The 27,028-nt window shown below is 34.6% G+C and overlaps 2 protein-coding genes across 2 annotated transcripts in view; one reads left to right on the top strand and one right to left on the bottom strand.

The window, feature by feature from the left end:
- Positions 1–1,454: 1,454 nt before the first annotated feature.
- Positions 1,455–6,874, bottom strand: HELRODRAFT_160169 (hypothetical protein; the record flags this gene model as incomplete). The annotated part of the gene is made up of 4 exons (XM_009017167.1): positions 1,455–1,472; positions 2,157–2,314; positions 3,059–3,304; positions 6,028–6,874. The coding sequence occupies 4 exons, from the start codon at positions 6,872–6,874 to the stop codon at positions 1,455–1,457; spliced, it is 1,269 nt and encodes a 422-aa protein (XP_009015415.1).
- A 2,809-nt stretch (positions 6,875–9,683) lies between these two features.
- The window catches only part of HELRODRAFT_119358 (hypothetical protein), a gene marked incomplete at both ends in the record, with an annotated part of 21,995 nt that continues 4,650 nt past the window's right edge, over positions 9,684–27,028 (top strand). The window contains 17 exons of the mRNA XM_009017166.1: positions 9,684–9,766; positions 9,853–9,898; positions 10,016–10,089; positions 10,646–10,704; positions 10,797–10,898; positions 10,996–11,107; positions 11,517–11,599; positions 11,739–11,823; positions 15,264–15,451; positions 15,575–15,690; positions 20,280–20,367; positions 20,851–20,967; positions 21,230–21,331; positions 22,522–22,602; positions 23,607–23,762; positions 23,941–24,037; positions 24,250–24,382. Of these exons, the coding sequence (XP_009015414.1) occupies positions 9,684–9,766; positions 9,853–9,898; positions 10,016–10,089; positions 10,646–10,704; positions 10,797–10,898; positions 10,996–11,107; positions 11,517–11,599; positions 11,739–11,823; positions 15,264–15,451; positions 15,575–15,690; positions 20,280–20,367; positions 20,851–20,967; positions 21,230–21,331; positions 22,522–22,602; positions 23,607–23,762; positions 23,941–24,037; positions 24,250–24,382 (1,722 nt within the window). The remainder of the gene's footprint in view (positions 9,767–9,852; positions 9,899–10,015; positions 10,090–10,645; positions 10,705–10,796; positions 10,899–10,995; positions 11,108–11,516; positions 11,600–11,738; positions 11,824–15,263; positions 15,452–15,574; positions 15,691–20,279; positions 20,368–20,850; positions 20,968–21,229; positions 21,332–22,521; positions 22,603–23,606; positions 23,763–23,940; positions 24,038–24,249; positions 24,383–27,028) is intronic.

The raw sequence follows: 27,028 nt of genomic DNA, 5'->3' as shown, positions 1-27,028 counted from the left end.
GTAGTTATATTTAAACTTATTAAAGAAGAGATTGATAAATATATAAATAAAATTTAAAACTCACTCTAATAAACCAAACGGAACAGACAACAAAAAAAGTTTGAAAAGGCCGACTCGTCCAAATCTATATCAACCAATCACATTCAAGTATAATGATGTCAATGTCCGACTAAAAATAGACGTGGATTACCAATTTGGTCAGGATTTTAAAAAAGCGTTTATTCTAACTAAGTATATGCATTACTACAGATTATTTATAAATAAATATATTAAAAAATCAAAACACAAAATCACGTCTATACACTTACTAAATAAATAAATTATTTAAAAATTTTCGTAATTGGCTTTTTGGAGGCCCCCTCCAAATCGGAGGCCCGGGGCGATACGCCCCCCTCGCCCCCCCTCGGTACGCCAGTGCCTGTATATTATATTTTCATTTATAAATTCTTTTAAAATGATTTGATTTTTAATGTCATTATTTTGATTAGATTTTATTTATTTTAGATTTTGAAAATAAAAGAGCTTACATTATTATTACTGTTATGTGAACCTCTAGAATATAAGGACATGAAGCTACAATTTCTAACCAGATTTATTTAAATTTTGAAAATGATCTATATCGTTTGTTTATTATTGTTTATGGCGGCGCTATAGCCCAGTGGTTAAAGAAACCTGGTTCTGTTTGGCAGTTCATGCGGTGACCGGGTTCGAATACGACAAATATCTCCGCCTATCACATGCTTTAGTTTGATAGTTTGGCATGTTTAGCACGTATTGATATACGCTGTTTGTGTGTAGTTTATATCCTTGAATTTTAGAAAAGTGTAATTGACCTCTAACCTTTTTTTGCTGAAATCATACAATTTTGGTAAGTCGCATTTTTTAAAAAACAATTTTTTCATCAAAATTGATAATTTGATTCATTATTATAGTGTCGGGTTTTTTAAACTCGCGTCGCAGAACAACCTAGTCGAGGGCCAAATTGTCGGAGTTTTTTTCTTCTCTCGAACTAAAACTATCACGAAAATGTTGTGCGCCAATAGTCGCCTCGAGTTTTCACTGACTAATTATTTCAGGGCTAGTTACCGACAATAATAGCTAGCTCTGGCACTACAGCTACTACTTTTTAGTTGTCACGTCGCGGGTTCGACCAGATCTGTGTGGCTCTGGCTTTTCCACGTGTGTTTAAGTTTGCACTAGTTAACATCGCGTACCTTTAACTTTAATAATTATTTATTAAACAACACTACAATTCAATAATCACTGTACACGAAAATGCTGTTGCTCGAATTATTCAACGCAATTAATAAATCGGAAATGGCATATTACCTTACTACCAATCACGCAATGTCACAAAATAATCGTAAATCGATTACATAAAATTACGTAAATAACAGTATAACAGTTACAAAATAATCAATTCTGCGATCAATTATCTTGAAATCACACAACACTCACCACGTCGAACCTACCTAATCGTGAGTTTTTAAAGTATTCTGTGACCTTTACTATTACTCTGTCAACGAATCTCAAAAACTACAAATACCGCCGAACTAATAATAAGCCCAAATAGCAAAAAACTCCGCGAAGCCGTCTAATACTCTATGTCTACTTATTAAATAGAGGACTAGAGATAGCAAGGACAACGCTTAATAGTGGCTTACGATCTTATCTACTGAGTTATAAATAGGATCGATCAAAGCAATGAAATTGTACCACGCTAACTTACCTACGTTCGACACCACTTAATTCTACTTAATCCACAAGTTACACAGGATACTGGCAACATACAGAATAGTTATACATTTACAAACAGAAGAAGTTATGGCCGTTTGTAAATGTATTTTTGTGTACGCCCGTGCACAGCGTCCAATCGATGTTGTGCTTGGGCGGTCAAACACGTTTGGCGTAGGCTATACACAAGAAATTCGCAAACGAAATCGAATAAGCACATCAACTAATTACAAAAATAAACTAAGTTCAATATATTCGATAAAACTCAGTTACATTCAATTTCGAATAATTGACTGAACGTTCAAACATGCAAAATTAATAATACATTCGAGCGAACAACTTTACGCCAAAAAATTAATTAAACTCTAATTACCAGAAATAATTGGCTGTTCGAACAAGCTAAAGCAAAAGTAGATACTAACTTTTAGATCATGTGACAATGATTTCCATGTCATGACTATCACAAGAAGCATTTTTGCGCCAAAATGAGATGTTTTGAACAGAGGAATATATATACAGTGGTACTCCCTATTAACGACTTTGAAAATGTCATAGAAATCAGGTCTTAAAAAGGAGGTGTCTTAAATGGGTTAAAACATATTTACAACCAAATGAAAAAGGTATACAAAATGTATACATTATTTTTTATTAGTAAATGTACACTGAACTGTATTATATCAATACAATATATAATTTGGAAAAACCATGTTGCACTGTTAATTTCAAAAATTTAATATTTTTTAGGAAAAAATGAAGTAAGTTGAACTGTTGACTTTTTTTATGATGTTCTTTTTGAATTTGACTATGAAAATTTTCCAAAAGTTCTGGAATGCTTTAAAATCCATGAGTCAGTGCAAAATGAATCAACTATTGAACACTTTTAGCAGCAACTGTAAAAAAATCACTGGTTAAATTATGTCATCTTTTTGTGAATTCTTAAGGCTGTGACTGAATATCTAAGTTATCCTTCTCTGTTTCAGCACATTTACTGCAGCAAACTCTTCTAATGTCTTAACATTAAAATTATAATATAAAATATATAATATATATCAATAATAATATAAACTATAAAATTATAAAAATATAAAATATAAACTATTCTGGAATGGTCAAAAGACGGCCAAAATGGTGTTGGAATTTTTGTCAAATAACCGCTAGCCCAAGAAGTACTGGATATTAAAAGGATTAACTCACATCTCATGTGGATCAAGATTAGTCTAGAAAAGCAAACAATGACTATTTTGTTTGCATACGAACCACAGACAGGCGAATCAGAAGAGATGAAAAATAACTTCTGGGCTGCGTTTTCTGACACCATCTCAACAATACCAAAATCCGAAACAATCCTGATTGGAGGCGATCTCAATGGCCACGTTGGAGAGAAAAAAGATGGTTTTGATAACGTGCATGGCGGTTTTGGCTATGGAGAACGGAATGGAGATGGCAACCGCATCCTTGAGTTTTGTGAAAGTCACGGGTTTTTCTTTACCGAACACATATTTTAAAAAGAGGTTGGAACATCTCATAACATACAAAAGTGGACCATCAGCCACGCAAATTGATTTTTTCGCTGTCAAGCAACAGCAGCGAAGGCTATTCAAAAATGTATATGCCATTTCCGAATTATTAATTGCGTTGAATAAGTTATACCTGGCGAATCATGTGTCGCCCAACATAGACTCCTTGTGGCAGACCTGGTTGTTAAACTGTCAAAACATATCATTTATGAGTCTAGAGGGCACTGATGCCTTTTCTTCACTGATCCTTCATAGTCTTCAGATAAATAATAACGAACATTACCGTTTATAAACAAATGACGTCATACAGTATAACTTAATTTTAAGCGCGAACATTTTTGAAAATATTATCATTAATTATTATATACTATATATTTAACATATTGATAAAATTAACTTTAAATTATTTACATAGATATACATGTATATTAGAATTAAACAAAATAAATTAAAATTAAAATTTTTAAAAATTGCTGAAAAAACGACCATAAAGTAAATCAACAAAAAACAAACAAAAACAAACACACGTTTAGACGGCATTTTCCCCGAGATCGGGGGTTGCCGTTTGGCTACCTATGATGAAACCGAAATACCCCTCGACTCCATCCACATCTGTCACTCGCCTCAGTATCACGCAACCCCGCTTTCACCCTGTCCTTCTCCACCTGCTCTCTCCATCCCAATCGCAGACGACCCCTTCCTACCACTCCTTCAACCTCGAACTCCAACGCTCGCCTAATCCCGACCCTTTCATCCCTTCTCAACACATGTCCATACCACCGCAATCTCGATCTCCTTATCAATGTCACAATGTCCTCATTCAGTCCCATCATTGACATCAGCTCTGTACTACTCCTCCTATCCTTCACTTTAACCCCACACATCATCCTCACCATAGCTCTTTCAGCCCTCTGCAGTACACTTTCCTCCTCTCTCCTCAACACCCAAGTTTCACCACCATATATCATCGCTGCTCTCACACATGCATTATATACCCTCCCTTTCATCTTTACTGACCATTTCTTTCCACACAATACCCCACCCAGTTCCCTAAATTTCATCCATCCCACACGAACTCTAGCCGTAACTGCGCTCAAACATCCTCCATCCGCATTCAGCTTATCCCCTAAGTAAACAAAGCTTTCCACTCTTTCAATACCATCACTCAACCCCGTCCTTGCGTCCGTCCTATTAATCACACCATGAACACATTTCTTACATTTGAACGTGCCTTCCACCTTTTTCAGTGCCCCCCTCACACCACTACATCTCTTATGCACCCATTTCTGACATCCTATACACAATACCGAGTTAGCCTTCACTCTCCTATCACATACCCCACAGGGGTCTATTTTACTTATCACTCGTTCCCCACCTTCCCCACTCACCATTACCTTCGTCTTATCAATATTAACTTTTAACCCTTTCTTTTCAATAACACTTTTCCATCTGTCAAATTTTAACTGCAATTCTTCCATGCTATCAGCCATCAAGACTAAATCATCTGCATACAAAATCTCAAATAACAACCCCTCCATTATGTTTCCACACACAACATCCATCACAATTGCAAACAGAAACGGTGATAACACTGATCCTTGATGCACTCCTACCTTAACACTAAAAGCGTCCGACATCCCCCTTCCAACCCTCACCTTTGTCTTTGCTCCTTCATACAGCTGCATCACAGCTTTAACAAGTCTCTCATTCACTCCTTTCTTCCTCAACGCCCATTCAATGACCTTCCTCGGTACTCGATCAAAAGCCTTTTCTAGATCCACAAAACACAGGTACAATCTTCGTTTCTTCTTTCTATAATTCTCCTGCAACATTCTCGCCATGAACAACGCATCCACCGTTCCCCTACCAGGCATAAACCCACACTGCATTTCATTAACTGTCACCATACTTCTCAACCTCCTCTCAAGCACCCTCTCCACTACCTTCATTCCGTGCTCTAGTAATTTCACACCCCTGTATGACCCACAATCTCTCACATCTCCTTTGCCCTTATACAACGGCACCAACACACTGTGTCGCCAATCCTCAGGTATACCTTCATCATCAAACATACTGTTAGCAATTCTCATCATAACTTCAATTCCTATCACCTTCTCTATAGGTCCGTGTGTGACCACGGATTCCACATCTCCATCCCACTCATTCTCTTCATTCATCAACCTTTCCATATGAGCTTTCCACACCTGAGCTTTTTCCTCCTCATCTATGCACAACTTGCCAGATCCATCCCAAACACATCCATTCCCTATAACATCTTTCCTATCCCTCATTGACTGCTTTGCTACTTTGAACATTTTCCTCGAACTCACATCAGATTCCATTTCCTTCATTAACCTATCTGATGCTTTCGTCATTGCAGTTGCCACTGCCTGTTTTGCAACCTTCTTAGCCTTCCTATACTCAGACTCCGCTTCCTCCGTCATGTCCCTTCTCCATACCCTAAACCTCTCCTTCTTGACTTCCAAAACCCTTCTTATATCTTCATCCCACCACCACGTCTCACCATGCCTACACTTTCCTTTCGTCCATCCACATACTTTATCTGCCGTAGCCAACACACAGTCCCTGTATCTCTCCCAAACATTTCCATCCTTACCACTCTCCCAATTTTCAGTCACCTTCACTTCAAATGCCTTCCTCACCTCTGCATCCTGCAACTTCCATGTCTTTCTCTTTGCCACAAACTTATCCTTCTTCCTCCTCCCCATTTCTTTTCATGTCACATCCATCACAACCATACTATGCTGCAACATACCAGGTATCGCCTTCACATTCTTCACATACTTCCTATGTTTGGCCCTTACCAATATATAGTCGATCATCGATCTATTTTCCCCTGACCTATAAGTAATCAATCGCGCTGGTTCCCTTGTGAACCAAGTGTTCCCCACCACCATGCTGTGTGCATCCGCTAACTCCAACACTCTACGCCCTTCCTCATTCCGTATACCATATCCCCATCCCCCATGCACACCTTCATATCCGTCTGCATCCGCCCCCACATGACCATTCAAATCACCCAACAACACCACAAACTCATTCAACCCCGCTTGCCCAATCTCGTCAGAAACATCATCATAAAACCTATCCTTCTCCTCTTCCTTCCTACTTTGTTGCGGAGCATATCCTGATATCACCCTCACTATTACTTTTCCAAACACCATCACCACCACAATTACCCCATTGCTTCTCCGCCTCACTTCCAACACCTTCTCCACCAACTCTTCTCTTACCATCACACCAACTCCTCCCGTACCATCATCCCCCTTCCACCACAACTTATATCTTCCACCTTTAGCCCCCACAAACCTTGTACCCTCACCCTTCCATCTGACCTCCTGTAATGCAGCCACGTCAACCATTCTCCTCTGCAGCTCCTCCACCACTTCCAAACTTCTTCCTGTCAACGTGCCTACATTCCAGGTACCAAACCTCCAACCCCTTGGTCTACAAGTAGTCCTTCCATCTATAGTGCCTTGCACCGCCACACTATAGAGTGGGGTGCCAGTAGCCAGACCATCCACAGGGCCTTGCACCACAACCCCATCGACTGGGTTTCCGGAGATTCTTCGCACCCTCTTCTGCCGGATACTGAGGGCCATTGTTTTTTCCGTCATCATCATAAGCATTTATTATTTGGCTAGTTTTTACACAGGAGAACGCAACCACAGTTATAAGCGGTGGGCCTAGCCTTTGATGATCCAACATCACTCACAAGGCAGTGAGGGTCAGTTTAATGTCATAACCAGGACACTAAAGTAAATCAACAAAATAAAAAGAAAATCAGCCATATCATCACACTACAATATTCATGTTTCCAAGTTTATATTATTATCATTGTCATTGTTATTATCATTGTTATTATTATTACTATTGTTGTTGTTGTTGTTGCTGTTGTTATTGTTGTTGTTATTGACAATGATGTTGTTGTTGTTAACATTAGTATTGGTGTTGTTGCTGCAATTATTAACATTATTGTTGGTAGTAACATGGTTGTTGGTGGTGGTGATGGTAACCTGGTTGTTATTGTTGTTATAGGTGGTGAGAGAATTATTAATTAGTTTAGAAAACTGTTTGTGAGTCGGAAGTACTGTTATACTTTGTAGCTGAACATTTAATTTTGGATTTTTTATTTCTATTAATATGGCTTCGGCTATCTTTAAAGTGAAAGAATTGGAGTTTTTGTAAAGAACATTTGTGTCATTGTCGAGAATTGAACGTGTTAATGTTGTATTATGTGTTGTTTCTATATGAGATTTGATCGCACCCTCTCTTTTGTGCATGGTAAGTCGACGAGAAAGTTGAGTGGTGGTCATTCCTATATATGAAGAAGTTTTGTGCACACAGTTACCAATGGGACAGGAAAATTCATATCTAGATGACTATTTTTCATGATGGAATTGTTGTTGGGTTGACAGTTATTTTTGATTATCATGTGTGATGTTTTGGCGTTTTTATAATATATTCTTAACTTAACTTTGCAATTGGGATTGACGGTTTTGATATTGTTGTAAATTAGTTTTCTTAAAATGTTTTCATCTGTTTTTATATGAAGTGGACATGATGTTGCGGTAATATAGAATAATATCTTTATAATTATTATTGTTGTTATTGTAGTAGGTGTTGTTTTGGTTACTAAAGTTGTTAACTATGATGTTGTGATTAGTATCTGGATTATTGTTGTTATTATTGACTTCATCGTTGTTGTTGTTGACAATGCTTTCGTTATAATTATTAGTATTATGAATAATATTGTTATAGTGATTATTGTGATTATTGTTGAAATTATTGTTGTTATTGTTATCAATATTAAGATTACTGTTATTGTTGTTGTTATTAATGATGTTATAGTTGGCTATGGGATTATCATTTTCAATAGAAAGATTATTGTTGTTGGTGATAATATTGCTACTGGTAACTCTGTTGTAGTTATTATTATTGTTGTTACTGATATTTTTTAATTTAAATTTAATTACATTGTTAATATCTGATATTTGATAACCATTATTAACAAGTAATTTTTTAATGCGATTCAATTCTGTATTGATGTCATTTTGAGTAGTTGAGTGTGTTATTGCTCGGTTGACGAAGGCTTTGATAGTATTCAGTTTATATTCTTTCGTACATTCACTTTGTCCATTAAGACAAATTCCTTTGTTGGTTTCTTTCACATAAACTGAGATGTTGAAATGACGTTCATCATGTTTAACGAGCACATCCAAAAACGGTATTGATTTTTCTTTTCTTAATTCAATTGTGAATTTAACTTTTGAATGGTTAAACGTGGTAACGAGTTCATTGATCATGTCTTGTTCATCATATGCAACAAAAATATCATCAACATATCGAGTGTAAATGTGTGGTTTTAAATGTGGGTGTTGTTCAAACGTCTTGTTTTCTAAATGTCCTAAATAAAAATTAGCGAAAAGAACTCCTAGTGGCGAACCCATGGCTATGCCATCAATTTGTTTATACATTTTTCCTGTTGGACTTGTGAAGTGTGCCTCGGTTGTACGAATTTCCAAAAGCGATTTAAGATGAGATTTGGGAAATTTGATGGGGGACATATTTGAATTGTAAACCGTATTGATAATGATGTCAATTGTGTCTTTCACCGGTACATTTGTAAATGTATATATATATATATATATATATGTATATATATATATATATATATGTATATATATATATATATGTATATATATATATATATATATATATATATATATATATGTATATATATATATGTATATATATATATATAGAGAGAGAGAGAGAGAGAGAATAATTGTTATATGTGTTCATCATTACATTTTTTCCACTTTAAAATTTAATAATTTTCTTATTTATAATTTATTTTACAACAATCTCATTCAAGAAAAAGGTAATGGTATCTTGTAATTATTTATAACTTAATCAAATGCTTATAAATGTTTTCTATTTCTCTGTTTCGATAAAATAATAATGAATTAAATATAAAATAACATTCTAATCTATTTGAAGGAAAATTTAAGTGATGACAAGTTTACTATCAAGCTGTGATGTTATATCACTGAATGTCGGAGGCACAAGGTACACTAATTTTCTTGGTTTTAATAAGTAATTTTTATTATTCAATATTTATATTTTATGATTTTAGGTAAGTTGAGGTTGAATAGGGTTAGTTGTTCATTTATCATTAATGTTAATATGATATCCATTTATTCTCCTTGACTGATAATTAGTTTAGTTAATTAACTAGCTATAGTCACTAGTTATTTTAAATGTGTTATTTATTTTTGACCAACTTTATTTAATTTTTCCTTCATGTGGTAATTTCATTTAGTCACATTATATACAAATGTGATGTATGTAACTGATATTGTAAATTTTTGTTACTTACATTTTGGATCAAAATGCAATACTGTACCATTATTTTTCATTAATGTTTGTTCTCTCAGATTTTGCACCTCTTATCAAACATTGACTTGGATTTCAGATTCATTTTTTACCAGGTGATCCTTTAATTCAAATGATACACTATTATTTCTATAAATGTTTTATTTACGGTTCGTTTCACTATTTATGTATTATTTAACAGTTTGTTGAGTGGCCGCATACCTTCCACGAAAGATCTTGATGGAAACGTAACGGAATTTAAATTTTTTTTTATTTGTTAAATGCTATTGTAATATAAAAATAAAAATCATTTTTGTTCATGAACATTCCTGTTTTTATATTTAACATTTCATTATTCATTCTAGATCTTCATTGATAGGGATCCAACACTATTCAAAGATATTCTCAATTATTTGAGGACTCGAGATATTCAGTTTAGGTTTGAATTTGCATAGCCAATTTGATAACGCATGAAAACATTATCTAAAATTAGGAAAACGTATAGAAGCTTTTGAATTATTCTATAAATAAATAATCGCCATTATCATTTTTTACATTTTGAAGCAAAACAACGTGTGTGATGCAGAATGATGATTGCAATAACACATTTTAATATACGATTGGGATGTATCTACTTATGACTAATTATTTCTCCTCGACAGTTACATCTATTTTCTACATATTTAAGTGAAATTATGATGAAAAAGTTGAAAATTTTTCTTGGACTTGTAACCCAGAGCCTGAAATTTTTGAAGGGGATATTTTTTGTCCGACTCCCATACCCTGGTTAAGTTACACAATTTCAGCATTCTGGTTGGTTTCTTTGCATCTTGCCAAATAGCGCTATACTTTCGGAAAAAAACGAGATGCGTTTTTATTGATATTTATACAATTTTTTTGAACATTTCATTTCAAATTATACATTTTACATTGCAACATTTATTTGAAATTTAATTTTTAAAATAAATGTTATTTCTTAAATGAACGCTTTACAGCACCAGTGATTACAAGGCATTGAAACATGAAGCTGAATATTATGGCTTGACACCACTAGGTTAGATTCGAATAATGCTTTTAATATAATTAACATTAATAGAATTATAACTTTATATTGAAAATGATGGTTAACTGAAATAATTTCAACAGTTCGACGTTTAATGTTGTGTGATGAATTGGCCCAAGAAAGTTGTGGTGGGCTGCTGTTCCATGCAATTATTGCACCACAAAGTTGTTCATTTGTTTGTTTGTGTTGAATTTAGTTAAAATCTTTTGTTAATATATCATGGCAATTGTTTGTTAATTATGTTACAATGCTTTTTACTTAATTTCTTAATTTTTTGATTAGGTCATCCATCCACAGCCAATGAAGCAGTAACGGCAAGAAGTTCAGTAGCCGGTGTTGATAACGATTTATCATCTAATTATTCTAAATCTGAATTCAACATTAATAATGCCAGGTTTGTTTTTAAGTTATTTATTCAACATTTACGGCTTCCACGGTACCACTGTTAAAGTTCTTATTGATTAATCTCACTTGTTTGCGGATGTGCAAATATTAATTTTAATTACTTTAAAGCCGATCGAGTATTACATAACACGAAGCAACGATATTTTGACTCCCTCTCTCACCCATCACACTTCCGTTAAAACTACTTAAAAAAACTGTTGCGTAACAAATAATTCTTTCTCAAATGAAATAGAACAATTTTCAAAAAATATTAGGGCTTTAATTTTTATCTTCTTTATTAGTTTTTTTAATGTTTCAATTTTGTATGGGACAAATCTTGAACTCTCCCCCCCTTGCTATAAGAGGGTTGCGCAATACTCGGGCTGTACTTTTCTGAGTGTATTTGTTTTTCATGGTAGGAAACTGGGACACTTGCATGCGGAAAACAGGCAAAACATTCCAATCAGTATGTCTGACCTCAGAATTGGGAACATTCAAATGAGTAAATAATGTTGTGATGATGGTGGTGAGTGATAATGACCTTAAATTTGTATGCTAGTAATTACTTGTAGAATTACTAACAATTAGTAATTAAATTAACGTGAATGATGATGAATAATTTTTTTATTTAGATTTACTAGAATTTTATCCAATGAGAGTAACAATAGTGAAGGGGCATGGTAACTGGGTAGCAGTTTCTTATCCAAATTATGTTGTCTTGCACAGGTTTTTGCTTAATATCACCGTTAATTTTAATATTTTTATCGCTTTTGAACAATGTTAAGTTTAACACAAGTCATGTATCCTCAACTTATAAGAAAATAAATTTACATTTCCGTCTTCATTTTTTATTTAAACTAGCTTTTCTTTTCGAGTTTTGGTATTGAAAAACTAATACAAAGACTATAATTTTCAAACTTAAACATTAGTAAAAATAGAGCCAATATAAATTAATAAAATTAGAGCCAATATAAAGATACAAAGGGTTTTTGTTACATTTTATCATACAACGTTATGTTACATTTTATCATATTAACTCAATGTTTTAGTAGACCAAACTTTAACATACATAAACGTACAAATTAATTTTGATTCGACACGTCTACCCTCGTGGCTGACCTCTCATCTTGTTTATCCATTCCCCCTACTTTTCTGTGCCTCGTTTTTTACATTGTTTTACCACGTTTCTGCATTGCTCCTTTTTATTTTTCATAATGTTGTACCCCACCGATATTTTTTTAACTCTCTCCAGCTTGTCTGAGATTTGATGCATTTTCCAGCAGTCTATTCAATGTTTTCTTCTGAAATTCTATTCATAATGGTCTTTCAGAGTCTTTAACATTGCATAATCTGAAAACTTTATATGTATTGTTCTAATATCTGTAACCTGTTGAATTCAATCAATCTTCATTTAGCGTCCAAAGACCCAGTTTCCCCGAGGTAAGACGTTGTTTTCTTTGCCATCAATTTTTTGTGCCAAATTAGGCGATCAGTTGTATCTATTTTGTTTAAATTTAAAGCTATCATGTCTTGCTCGATTGTTTGCGACCAAGACATCTTTGGACGGCCTTTGAGACGTGTGCCAGGTGTTTCGACAACTGCAAAAAAAGTTATGGCTCTGTTTCCATTTCGTTTTACATAACCGAACCACCGCAGATGGTGTTGGCGACATTCGTCCTTTATATCATCTAAAACAGCACGACGCAGGATTTAGGTAGATTTGATGTGGTCCTTCAAACTAATTCGTTGCATCCAGCCTAGCATTTTCATATCGGTTTGTTGAAGTTGTTGTCCTAGTTTGGTTGTCATTTGCCATGTTTCTGCACCATTAACAACACCGGACGTATCTCAGATTTATAAAGTCTTGATCGTAATGGTAGTGTGATGCCGTTTATTCAAGGCTACACGTATGCGTGCTCGAACGGCAGCTTCAGCAGTTCCAGTACAATCCAGAACATTCCCTAGATATTGAAATGATGTGACTTTCCTACTTAATAGCTTCAAAAACATTGTTATTTCGAATTTGTTGTAGATTGATGCAAGCAGGACAAACAAAATTGGACACTTTAGTTAAAGTACAACGTTGTTGACACCACTGGTTACACTGCTGACATTTGATTGAATTGTTAAGTTTTACAAACTTAACAGTAGCTGTGGATTGGATGGGTTCACCAGTGTTCATTGCTTTGGTTTTGCTGATGTTGACTTTGAATCCATGATCGGCGAGACTGGTGTTCCAATCTTCAAACATCTGTGCTGCATTCTGCTCAGACGTGGCTGTTAAAGCGGTATCATCTGCTTATATTAAACAACAAATGTCACCAGTGCGTATCGGCTTACTGAACTTTCATCACAGTTATAAATAACAGTGGACTGAGAATTGAGCCTTGGTGAACTCTAACGCCGATGTCAAATACATCTGTGTTTCACACCGTTGTGCTGACGAAAGTCTTAATATTCGTATACATTTCTATCACAAGTTGAACAAGATATTCTAGAATGAGTTGTTGACTTAGACTCCACCTGATTGTTTTACGGGGAACTCGAACAAATGCTTTTTTAAAGTCTACAAAAATGTGTGATATTTGTTGATGCTTTGTGAAGTACTTCTCTTGCAGTTGCCTAAGAATTTGAATTGCATCAATTGTTGATTTCCCCGCTAGGAAACCAAATTGATAATTTCCGATTTTGATACACGACGTTAATCTTCTCTCAATATTTTCTCGACATATTTCAGGGAGTGTTCTAACAGACGTATATACCCCGATATGATGAACAGTTTAATGCCTTTGTATAGCGGAACTGTCATGCTATAGTTCCATTTAGTCGGCATTGAGCAATTTTTGCAGACTTCACGGCAAAGTTGTAGTAACGTTTGGATACCTGCAGTACCAGATGCTTTGATAATGTCATTTGTGAATCCAGAGGGCCCTGTTGCCTTATATCCTTCATAGTCTTCAGAGCTTCTTTAAGCTCCTCTCTACATTGATGTCTGGAATCGGACCTTTGATGGATGGTGCGTCTAAGTTGACACTGATGGGATTTGTTTCATTTAACAGACGGTTGAAGTATTCTTTCCACTGTAGTTTGATCTCATCTTGTTCAAAAACCATCACACTTATGTCATTTTTGATACATGTGGCACCAACTTTGTCTTTTTTGTACGCTTTGCTTGTTTTACTATACGATACAGAGATTTCATTTGTTCACCTTTGCTTTTAGTGAGCCACTCTCTGCACTGATCTGTGTTAGCCAGTGCAACTTGACGTCTTGCATAGTTGTTCTTCATACAGAAAATTATGTGGTCATCAAACAGACTTTGGTTTTTGCCATTGCTTGTATGCAGCTTTCTTTTCAGCTATTGCATTTTGTACACTGTCATTCCACCACCAAGTGTCTCGTTCATGCTGGCGTTTTGTACCAGTTTTTCCACAAACTGTAGTGACAGCGTTTATCAAAACGGTTTTGAATGCACTCCAATCTGTACTGGCTTGCAATTGGTTGTCTAACTGTGTGGCGACAATCTGTTGAAATTTTTCTCGATGAATATTGCTTTTCAGCTTCCACGTTTTGATTCTCCGAGACATTTGTTTAGACTTATGTTGTGACAGTTTGACAATCAACCAGATCTGCCACAAGAAGTCTATGTTGGGCGACACATGATTCGCCAGGTATAACTTTGACATTTTTGAATAGCCTTAGTTTTGTTGCTTGACAGCAAAGAAATCAATTTGCGTTAGCTGATGGTCCACTTTTGTATGTTATGAGATGTTCCAACCTCTCACTATTTTTAATTGAAATGGTAGTATTGTCTTTCAAAATTTTACGCTTTAATTGTTGGCTATATAAATTTTGAAAATAGAAATTGGGAGCACCAACATTAAAGATGGCATGTTAATCGTCTGGACAGTTTTGATGATGTCATTCCAAAGTACGTTGAGGAATGAAAATTACATGCTTCATGTAGAAATTTGAATTCGTGGATGGCAATCTGGATTTAGTATTCGAAATCGCGACCAGAAAACCACATTATTTTTATATAACCACAAGGCTATAATATTCTTAAAAGTTTTGTTGGCTTATCGCCGAAACAAACATTAAACATTGTGTTAATAATTTTAGGAAATAGAGCAACAACAATGTTTGTTCATAAATAAAATTTTTAGATTAAAAGATTCTTTGGGCTGGATGGTGAGTTGGACCAGTCCTTGCACTGAGCAAGTCATCGAACGAGTTGCACTGAATGCAAAACATCCATTTCATGATCGATTTTGTCGCATGGTTGCTGTCAGTTACCAGACAATTGTGAAGTTGTGGGTTGTTTATGATAACATTAAGGACACTAAAGAAATTGGTCAGTGTCTAAATATTTTAATAATAATATATGAGTTATAATACTATAAAAGATGATGATAAATACAGTTTCGCTTTCATGCTTTCGGTGTTGATTATTTTTTATTGATCACCATAATTGCAGGCACCTTTAACTTAAGCGTACAAATAAATTCTCTTTTCTTCACTGGATTGCATCTTGTCGCACTGAGTCATTCCGGAAAGTTTGGAGTCTGGCATGCTAACACCAGGAATTGGCAGGTTGATGCATATATATTCACACATATTATACATACACACACACACACCCACGCATTATATATATATATATATATATATATCTTTTTTTTCCTTTTCTGGCCTTATCCTTTTAGGACATTAGCGACCATTGACCTCCACAAAACCCGATCTTTAACACTTTGTAGTAGTTGAAATGTGGTGATATTCAACAAGTGACACTAAGACCACGAATTTTATTCGTTGTTGACCGCGATCTCTTTTCTTTGCAATCTTTCTAGTAGTTGTTAGATTTTCCATTCTTTCCTTCCGCATGATGTGACCAAAAACTTTAACTGTCCCCGTCGGATTATCTGTAGTAATTTCCTCTTTTTATAACCGGACTGTTTTAATACATCCTCATTCGAAGTATGAGAAGCCAAACTGATTTTCATAATTCTCCTCAAAAATTACATCTCAGCAGCGTTAATCTTTTTTCCATTTTTTTAAAATTTTCCTTCTGATGTCATAGAATAAATTTTGGGAAAACTTTTTACATCTGGACACCCATCCTGACGACAACCACCAGTTATAAGCGGTGGGCCTAGCTTTTTGCTCAAAAGCACGCAAGGCAGCGTGGATGCAGTTTTATGTCATGCCCAGGACTGATCGCCTAATTTGGTGCAAAAAATTTATGGCAAAGAAAACAACGTTCTACCTCGGGAGAACTGGGTCTCTGGACGCTTAACGATGATTGATTGATTTTTTTAAAAATTGTCCAGGGCTCAGAGCCGTAAGTTAGCACAGGAAAAATATAACACCCTAACAGTTTTAATTTTGTTGATATTCTGATTTTACTGTTGGCGAGGATGTTTTTCATTTTAGAATATGCATCCTTCGCACTTCTTTTGATATCCATATTACATTTACAACCTGAGGTTATCAGACTTTCAAGATAATTGAAGATGTTGACTTGATTCACTCGTTTACCATTAATGATTATGGAGCAGATCGAGGCGGTTTTGCTTTTACTGATAGCCATGCACTCTGTTTTGTTGATGTTAATTTACCACTCTATTTTGTTTATGTTAATTCTTCCAATTTCAAAAAAAATTTGGAAACATATGTTTGCAATTTTTACATTGAGTATGCTATAAGAGCTGTATCATCAGCGTATCTTACAATGTTTATATTCACGCCTCCAATGGATATTCCCGGAAGATCTATCTTTCTGACGATGATCTCACTATAGAGATTGTACAGGTATAGGGAGAATACACAATAAACAATGTAAGATATGCTGATGCTCTGCTATGAGATGATAATGAGTTCAAGATTCACAACAATAAATAAGAGCAGAATTGCAGCCAGCTTTGTGCATATCAATTATGGTTGTCATAGAAATATTTTGTTTAAAAAACGTGACTAGCTAGTTTTTCAAATGCAGCCGACCCTAATGCGATGTTCAAAATCACGATCTAGGCAGCTGTCGGTACTGAGTTCACTACAAAGATACATGAATTGATGTGAATCATTGAGAGCATTTCAATGAACCACGGAAGTTTAGCTGGTTTATTTTGATATGTGGCGAGAAAGGACAGCAAAACCAACACCATGAATCCGCGGATCATTGCCTGACAAACCCTTCCAAAAGAACGTGTATTCTGCTCCCACTTCGACCTGAGATACGGGTTCCAGATTGTGTGACAATGTTGATTTGGTATCTTCCCAGCTTGATGGCAATAACGGTACGCCGCGCAGGTCGTTCTGTTAGTTACAGTTCGGCCCAAAAGCGTTCGTACGTTTTGGTCACAAATCGAATAGGTTCACGAGTCGATTTTGGGTTTTTTTTTGTCCGCTAAGGAATATGCCCAATGAGCGCGGTTAACCATTTAGGAAAAGGTTGGGAACGAGAAATTTTTAGGACACCTTTTCTAGGCCTCTCCTCGTTTGAGGTGAGCAATGTGAGTCCTAAAGTGTGCTGCTTAGCGTTTTTTTTCTTTAAACTCAACCAAACAAAAATAGCACAACAGGCAAGCTGTTTAAAATATTTCTCAAAAACTAGAGCCATATTTGAAATCATATAAAATCAGCTTAAAATATCCTGACACCCAAATAGCTATTAACCTTTGTTATTCTTTATAGATAAACACATGTAATTCGGGTTTTGCAAATTTCGTCTTACCCAAATTAAGTAAATTGTTTCAGTTTATTTTTAGCATATTAATGTCATCTGGATCTGAGTAATTTAATGGATGTTCAAAGTTCTTGATAAATTTTTAGAAAAATTTATTAGTCTTCTGATCTTTTATAATTGACAAATACAAATAATAAATATTTTCAGTTTTTTTTTTACTATGACTAATCATAACTAAACTACACAAAACCAGGATTTTTGATTCCGTTATGGAATGGGGTTGCTCTAATTATTTTTTTCGTGAAAACTATTAGAAACAATTTCACATTATGCAAGTAGGACGCAATAAACATTTGCAAAATATATCAATATTCAAATTTAAGAATATACAAATTTGCAATAAGTGTGGAGCTTTGAAATTGTGGAGTCTGGCTCCTCATAATTGCAGGCTCATAATTGCAGGTCCTAGACATTTGTCTTATTTGTCAAGGCTCTGATATTTACTTCTTTATTATTTATTTTGGTTTAGTTTGTTTTATTTATTTATGTATTAGGCAGTCTTTATTCAACATAAATAGAAAGCTATGAAGGATGGAAAGGCAGCAGGACCCTCTGAACTCACAAATGACATTATCAAAGCATCTGGTACTGCAGGTATCCAAACGTAACTACAACTTTGCCGTGAAATATGGAGAAATTGCTCAATGCCGACTGAATGGAACTATACAAAGGCAAAGGTGATCCATTGAACTGTTCATCATATCGGGGTATACGTCTGTTAAAACACTCCCTGAAAATTGTCGAGAAAATCATTGAGAGAAGATTAACGTCGTTCATCACAATCGGAAATTATCAATTTGGTTTCCTAGCGGGGAAATCAACAATTGATGCAATTCACATCCTTCAGCAACTGCAAGAGAAGTACCGCGCAAAGCATCAACAACTATCATACATTTTTGTAGACTTGAAAAACCATTCGATCGAGTTCCCCGTGAAGCAATAAGGTGGAGTTAACATCGACAACTCATTCCAGAATATCTAGTTCGACTTGTGATGGAAATGTATACGAATACTAAGACTCTCGTCAGCACAACGGTTTGAAACACAGATGCATTTGACATCGGCATTGGAGTTCACCAAGGCTCGATTCTCAGTCCACTGTTATTTATAACTGTGATGGAAGAAATCACAAAGCCGATACGCACTGGTGACATTTGGAATCTAATATATGCTGATGATATCGTTTTAACAGCCACGTCTGAGCAGAATGCAGCACAATCAATCAATTTTCGTTTTGCGTCCAGAGGCTCGGTTCTCCGAGGTAGGAGTTGTTTTCTTTGCCATCAACTTTTTGCGCCAAATTAGACGATCAGTTGTATCCATTTCATTTAAATTTAGAGCTTTCATGTCTTGCTCGATTGTTTGCGACCAGGACTTCTTTGGACAGCTTTTGGGACGTGTGCCAAGTACTTCAACATCTGCAAGAAAAATAATGGCACTGTTTCCACTTCGTTTGACATGATCAAACCGACATTCGTCCTTTATATCATCTAAACCAGCACGACGCAGGATTTTGGTAGATTTGATGTGGTCCTTCAGACTAATTCGTTGCATCCATCAGAGCATTTTCATGTCGGTTCGTCGAAGTTGTTGTTCCAGTTTGGTTGTCATTGGCCATGTTTCTGCGCCATATAACAGAGTGCTTGAACGGCAGATTCAGCTGTTCCAGTACAATCCTGAACATCCCATAGATATTGAAACGATGTGACTTCCTCTACCTTAATGGCTTCAAAAACAGTGCTATTTCAAATTTGTTGTTGTGGATTGATGCAAGTAGGACAAAAAAATAGGACACTTTAGATAAAGTACCAATTATTTTTGAAAAACGTTTGTGACAACACTGGTTACACTGCTGACACTTGATTGAATTGTTACCTACACCAGCTTTACAAACTGAACAGGACCATCGTCCAGTAACTGTGGATTGGATGGGTTCACCAGTGTTCATTGCTTTGGTTTTGCTGATGTTGACTTCGAATCCATGATCGGCGAGTCTGGTGTTCTGATTTGATGGCAAAAAAAACGTCCTACCTCAGCGAACTGGGTTTCTGTACGCTAAACGAAGATAGATAGATATGAAATAGCATAGATAAAGAAAAATTTCAGACATATAATATAAACATAGACGTCACCAAATTAGCTCAGTCACTAGAAGTCTTATGTCTCGCGCTGCTATCGCGCAATGGTATGGTTCGAATACTGACTGTCTAAAGCTCAAAGACCAGCATGCATAAGAGGTACGGACGTCGTGTGGTCTTCGTGGCACGAAAGCTTAATTACTAGTATAGAATAACATCTAAGCAGCTCTGCTTTTGACGAAACTGCATTAGGAAGAATAAAAAATTACGTATAACATATGGACGTATACAATGCATCAACATTACTTAATAACATATGATGTATAAAAATAGAAATAACCTACCAACACGTATGATAGGTGCAAGAGGCAATTAACATTACAAGTCATGATGTTTCAGGATCTGTGTTACTGCTTGGATGTGACAACGGTTGCATATATCTCATTGGTTTGTGCGTTTAACTTTTCTTTTCGCGGTAGAAAGATTGTTTAAGATTTTTTTTTTAGTTATTTAATAAATTATAATTCTTGTTTATACTAGTGTAAAGTAACGATTTGTTTTGATTTTGATGCTCAACTGTTTCTGTTGCATTTATGTCTCCAGTAATTTAACATCGTTTTTAAATATACTTTGTTATTAATAGTTTGTTTCACTCAATTTTTACCCAAGATTGGTCGTGATTTGCTTTATGTTTATATTCGCATTACTTTCTGTAAATAAATTCACTTTTCGACATCAAATTGTTAACAGGGTATAAAATTTATACACTAAATTATAGAATATTATCATTACCCTGTACCCTGTGAATGAAAATGTCGCAATTTTAATTTATGTTAAATCTTTCACAACAACATGCAAAATGCAAATTATTACAATTCATGCACTCAATTGTAACTTCTGTACTATTATTTTTTGCATTTATTTATTTAGACATGCAGAAATTTCCCTTAAGAATGAAGGACAATGACCTGCTTAAAACTGAATTGTTTAGAGATCCAGGTGGCGATAAGATCACATCACTCAGTGTTTTTCTCACTCCTAAAACGAGTTAGATAGTTTTTAACTGCATTATACATTAAAAATTTTGACAAAAATTAACAATTTCTATACTAATAATTCTACCTTGAACTTTATATGACGAACTTTTTATAATATCCGGGCCTATCCAGCTCATGCTGAACTCATTAATTGCCAAAAGTTTTAGCTTTGTGTATTCATAAATAATTTAGTCATCAATCAAATTTTGTTGATTATTGCTTAATGTGATTTTATAAAAGTTGCTCTTCTTTATTATCATTACCATTGTCAGATCAGTTTGCAGGTATCTGCAGTTGTTGGATGGAGGTGGCGTATGGAACAAACTCAGGTGTTGTCAGAATCATCGTACAGCATCCTGAAACTATGGGACAAGGTTTTTTCGTCATTGTTCGATTTACGCTATTGCGTTGCAGCGTTGTTACACTATTGCATTGCTCTGCTTCTGTTACACAATTAATTTTTTGATACTGTCGGATTGAAACGCAACCGCAACAATACTGTAAATTAAAGATGGGAATCGAACCCTTGTTACAAATCTAATGTTCGGGTTTGGTTCGGTTTAGTTCGAAAGATTTAACAATGAGTGAGTAAAGTTCGACAGATTCAACCACAAATAAAGTTTTGGTTCGGCTATGATTAAAATTCGAGTTCAGTTAGACTTATTAAAATTATGCTTTAAAAGTTTAAAATTTTAAATAAACAACACGTGTTTACAATAATAATATTATTACACGGGATTTACCAACGACATTTTCCCAATTTGCACAGTTAGCAATGTTCAGTTTTTTGCAACATCGCAAATTCAACTCAGTGTGTTTAAGGTAAAAACTCTTAGTTTGGTTTTGTTTGTGCATAGCAGTTTGAAAGTTAGGATTCGGTCCTAAGCAAAAATCATGTAAAAATAAAAACCTATATTGTTATCGGTAAATTTACTATACATCAGTATTTACGGATGCCTACATGCATCGCTGTTGATCATTATTGCTTATTTGTTGTTATGATGATTTTTTAAAATAAAAAATTTTCCATCAATAAATTATGTCGGTAATTCTCGGTTCGGTAAACGATTTAGCACCGATGATCGGTATCGGTACTGAAAAACTTCACTACTTGTCGGTATTACTGATATTATCGTTATACCGGTTTGGTAACACTCATAAGACTAATAGTCGAACATATATAGGTTAAGTATCAACTTTAAAATTGTGAGCGCAAGCAAAGCCCATATGCTCTACACAAATTCAACTAGGTTATGTTAAATTATGAAACAAAAAATTAATAATTAACTAAACAAAATAAATAATGTAAGCAATAATAAACATAAATAATAGTATTGAAATATAAATAATATGATTTTGCTTACATACATCATGCCATTGAAAAACAATAAAAGCTTTTTAAACCTGGCTGCATTTATATTGTAAAGTTAAAAGGTGTAAATGATATTTAATTAAATTAAAACTTCAAAATTCGTCAAAACCATTGTCAGCAAATTAATTCATTAGGACTAATTAATTGTATTAGTTTGATCGAAAACTTTATTTAAGGTTTCGCAAACAATAGGTCTACAGTTGTTACAAACGTTCATGGTACACTGTGGTCCCGTAACAAAAGTGATGATTTCAGAGAAACACCTTGTTTCAGGTTGGTTTTGCCAATTTTCTCGTGATTAGTTTTTTTTTGTTTAAATTTTATTATAATATTTCTGGACACAAAAATGTAAATCTAGTACCAAAAGCACTTTTATTTTGTATTATCCAGCCTTTTTTCAGCATCCGGCAATATTCGGCTCCCTCCAGATACCACTGCAAGCTAGTTGATTGGATAGTTGAAAATGGGACTGTACTGGATTTGACTTTAGTAACTCCTCCGACTGTGGCCTGATTTAGGCTAATTAAAAAACACCAATCTGATCGGATCCGCATTTGTGCATCAGTTACATTTTATATTATAGCCAGTGCTTTTGGCTTTATTCGCTTACCCAAGCTAGTCTCAAGTTAAGCATAAAGCCTTGTTGGATTATATCCCCAACAACAACTTAATGAAATAATTCAAGTTAAATTTAATACAAATGAAATAAAAGCCACTTTGTTTTAATGATCATATTCAATTGTATATATTGATAATTACTTATGTCAATGCATCGGATTTTATTTTATAATGATTCCATTTAATTATTAAAATCAGTCATAGAGATAGAAAAAGTAAAATTAAAATAAACATAATAAATATAATATTAACGTAGGAAGTTTTCTAAATTGTTCATTAAAACAAGCTATTTACAAGTCACCTAATTACGATATCGATATTTTTTCAACTATCCGACCTAAGTCCTATCCGGTGCACTCCTGTTGCAAACACTTTTGTTTATATTGAGTACAATTTTTTATTTTTCCATTTGATTACATTGAAATACTGCGTTTGTGTGTGTGTGCTTGCGTGCACGTGTTCATTTTATATTTTATACTATGTTATCCATTAATAATAGACCACACCATACCAAAAATTGCACATCATGACCAGTTTTAAAGCTTTTGGTTCTTTAAGCGCTTGAAAATATTGATTTAAAAACGTTCGAATTGCATTGCACACAACCAAATCCGAAACACGTACACGCATATCACATGTACATGCTATCAATCATATAGTATGTTCTGAATATAACCACGTAAGAAGTTGGAGTGTCACTCGCTTTCGAGGCATGATCAACACACAACCTGGTTCAATGCCACTAGCTTCATTCAAGATTTTCAACGTTGAAGACACATACACATCCGCACAATACCATTCGGCTAATGATTTTGGTTAGTGGGCAACTGGGATTGCTGTTTTATATGGGTAGAAATGCAAATTAATCCTAAATGTCAAGTCATTGTGCTTTTTTTTATCTTGAGTTAATATAATCACTACACTTTATACTGCATAACATTTTTCAATGCATTTTTTATATTCTAGCTTTTATTAACATCTTTTGATTGACAGGTCCATTTGGAGAAAAAGACGATTTACAGGTGTTTATACAGAAAGTGATTCCTGAGAGTGATCAACTTTTTGTTAGACTCTCGTCGTCAGGAAAAAGGTTTATTGCATTTAGAAAAAGCATTAAAATAATTTAATTTTATTGAATTTGACGTATCACACCTGATAATTTTATTTTAAACGACGACAACTAAAATTATCACGCATAAAAATAGCTCGTAGTTAACATTATTTATTTGTTAAGAAACTGATCATAATTGTTTCATTAAAAATGTCGATAAACAATTGAAAATTTAATCTTCATGTTTACAGACTCTGTGTCATAAAGTCAGCAGACGGGTCTATAATTTCTTCCTTCACAGTTCACGAGTGTGAGAGTTCCACGAGAATAGGATCTCGACCACGAAGATACATATTCACAGGTCATTCAAATGGGACTGTTCAAGTTTGTATTTTGTAGCCCTACATCTTTTTTTATTTATTTCTTATATTTTGGAATTTATTTAACAAAATAGTAATATATGCACACATATATCTCTAGCATATTAATACCTTTAAATAAAAAAGAAAGCTAAAATTCTGTCTCTATCTACGGACCTGCGGTTTTGACCTCAGTTTGCCGTAAAATATTAGAATCAATTAAAGTCGACCATGTAAAAAAACGAAATTGGTTGTTCACTAAATTGGTTGTTTACTTGAAGACAATATGGCTTTCCATCATCTCGCTCTACTATGATACAATTATTCAAGTTCAAAGATTTAGTATTTTTGGAAATCAAACATGGAGGACTGGGGGAAAGTCAGATGCCATGATAATTGCCAGCGGGATTTTGCAGTGGTGGAAGACTTAGCCCATTGCTATTTCTGATTTATATTAATGGCATGTAGTCAGCTTGCGATGACATTTTTATTTTCCAAAGACGTAATAATATATAACTATAAAAAAATTACCAGGATTTGAATAAACTACAAAAAATCTTAATAACGTTCGGACCCGGTTCATTAAATGAAAACTTTTGATTTGGCAAATGTGTAGAACAAAAAATTATCTGTTTGCAGATGAATTTTGTGATGGCGATTTTCTTTCTATCGTAGAACAATTTTCAGATCCAACCAAACTCAGATGTCTAACCAAACTCAGATTCACAGAAGGTTAAAAATAGGTTTTGTACATTTTTTCAAAGTTCAGAGGTTAAAAATAGGTTTTGTACATTTTTTCAAAGTTCAGAGGAATCAACACACAAACAACATGCGTGCTGAACGACACATAACACACACAAAGCATTTGATAGGCGAGGATCCTTTTGTTATATTTGAACTCGGTTACTGCACCACTGCGAAACAGAACCAAGCGCCCCTAACCACTAGGCCGTCAAAGACAACATCTTGTTTCAAATTAATATAGCAAAAACACATCTCAAATCTCTTTTCCAAATCTGCACCGCACCTTCCCACACTCCCACAGGCAAACTGTACAACTAAATTGACGGTGTAGCCATGGCTCACCACTCGTTGTCCTGTTCGCAAATTTTTTTAGGACATCTTGAGAGCAAAACGTTCGGAGACAATCCGGAATTAAAAACAAACATTTATGGCAGATATATTGACGATATCTTCGTCGCATACGACGATCCGGAACACGTCAGCAAGCTACTAGCCACCCTGAGTCAATCAAAATTGAATTTCACCATCGAGCACGATAACCTGCTAAAATTCTTGACAACATCACAAAATTATTTATAAAAACACCAACACAATACATCTAAAAATTGCAGAAGCTGCCCTAATAGATATCAATAAACCCCAAATAAACATTCAACAAAGAATGATAACATCATTACCAATACTAATACTAATTTCAATAACAATGAAGAACAAAGGAATGACAACAACAAAGATGAAGAATACGATACCAGTTAATAAACTTTGCTGAAGAACTTTCCATTATTTAAAGAAACTATATAAACCAAACCGCACTGAAGATGATTTATGAAAAGTCGAAATAAGGCCTTATCTGCAGAACTTTAATTGCAAGTTCAGCACAAATGTTTGACCTTTGAGTTGAGATTGGAGTCGGCCCATATCATCTCTCCAAACAATTTCTTCTTCCTTCAGAGCATCTGAATCTTGAGAACCACTGTCAGAATCTTGTTTTTCTTCTTCAGTGTTAAAATGTTCTTCATCTTTACTGCTTAAATCATCTTTAGTATCTTGACTGACTCTTTGCTGATCTTCATCTTCACTGTTTAAATCATCCTTAGTATCTTGACTGCTTAATCAACTTTAGTTTTCTAGGATGAACTCCTTGTGTATCTTCAATTGTGGTGCAGTAGCCAGCTCTACCATTTCTTGACTTCTGAAGATTATAGAGGGCTTTATCTTTCTACACAACTATTCTCCATTTTCATCAGTTACGTTGAACAAGTTGGTAAAGTCTTGCGTTCCTGATTTTCTGCTGTTTTTTTCATACTTGTTTAGTACATTCTCAATTTTTCTTTCCACTGTAGATTTGCCTTTTTGAATTGGAAGATTCAGTTTTTTTCATAAGATTTTTACTTCTTTGATCACTATCACAACTCTCTCCTGTCTACTTTTCACATTTGCAGCCAAGCATTTAAATCTGTCCAGGATATGCTGTTCTGTTGGCATTTTGTTCATTTGATCAAGACTGTCAACAGTCTTTGCATACTTTTTTGAATTCTTGGCTTTTTCAAATCTCACCAAATTTGATTCCCATAGTTTCTTATTCAAATCTAAAGGAAGACTATTTTTAGACATCTTGACTATAGTCCTGTCGAATTATAATTTGAGTGTAAATTTAATTATCTACAAATAAACAAATCTTATGAGTTTAGGTTATCAAAATAAGTTTATAAAAAAGTCAGGTGATGATAACAAATGTAATATATAATATCAAAGATTATTTATTAAGCATGCGTACATATAGCAAAATCACACCAGCAATAAACTGAAGCTGTGATACCTTAAACTGTACTGTATCTAGCAATAGATAGATGGGAGAAAACGGTTTTCAGCTTAGGGGGGTGAACTTTTTTAAGATTCAACACTTTCAAATGATATTTCCAGTTTA

The sequence above is a fragment of the Helobdella robusta genome, assembly GCF_000326865.2.
Source record: "Helobdella robusta unplaced genomic scaffold HELROscaffold_2, whole genome shotgun sequence".
Classification (NCBI taxonomy): domain Eukaryota; kingdom Metazoa; phylum Annelida; class Clitellata; order Rhynchobdellida; family Glossiphoniidae; genus Helobdella; species Helobdella robusta.
This window is presented reverse-complemented; position numbering and strand designations above follow the sequence as displayed.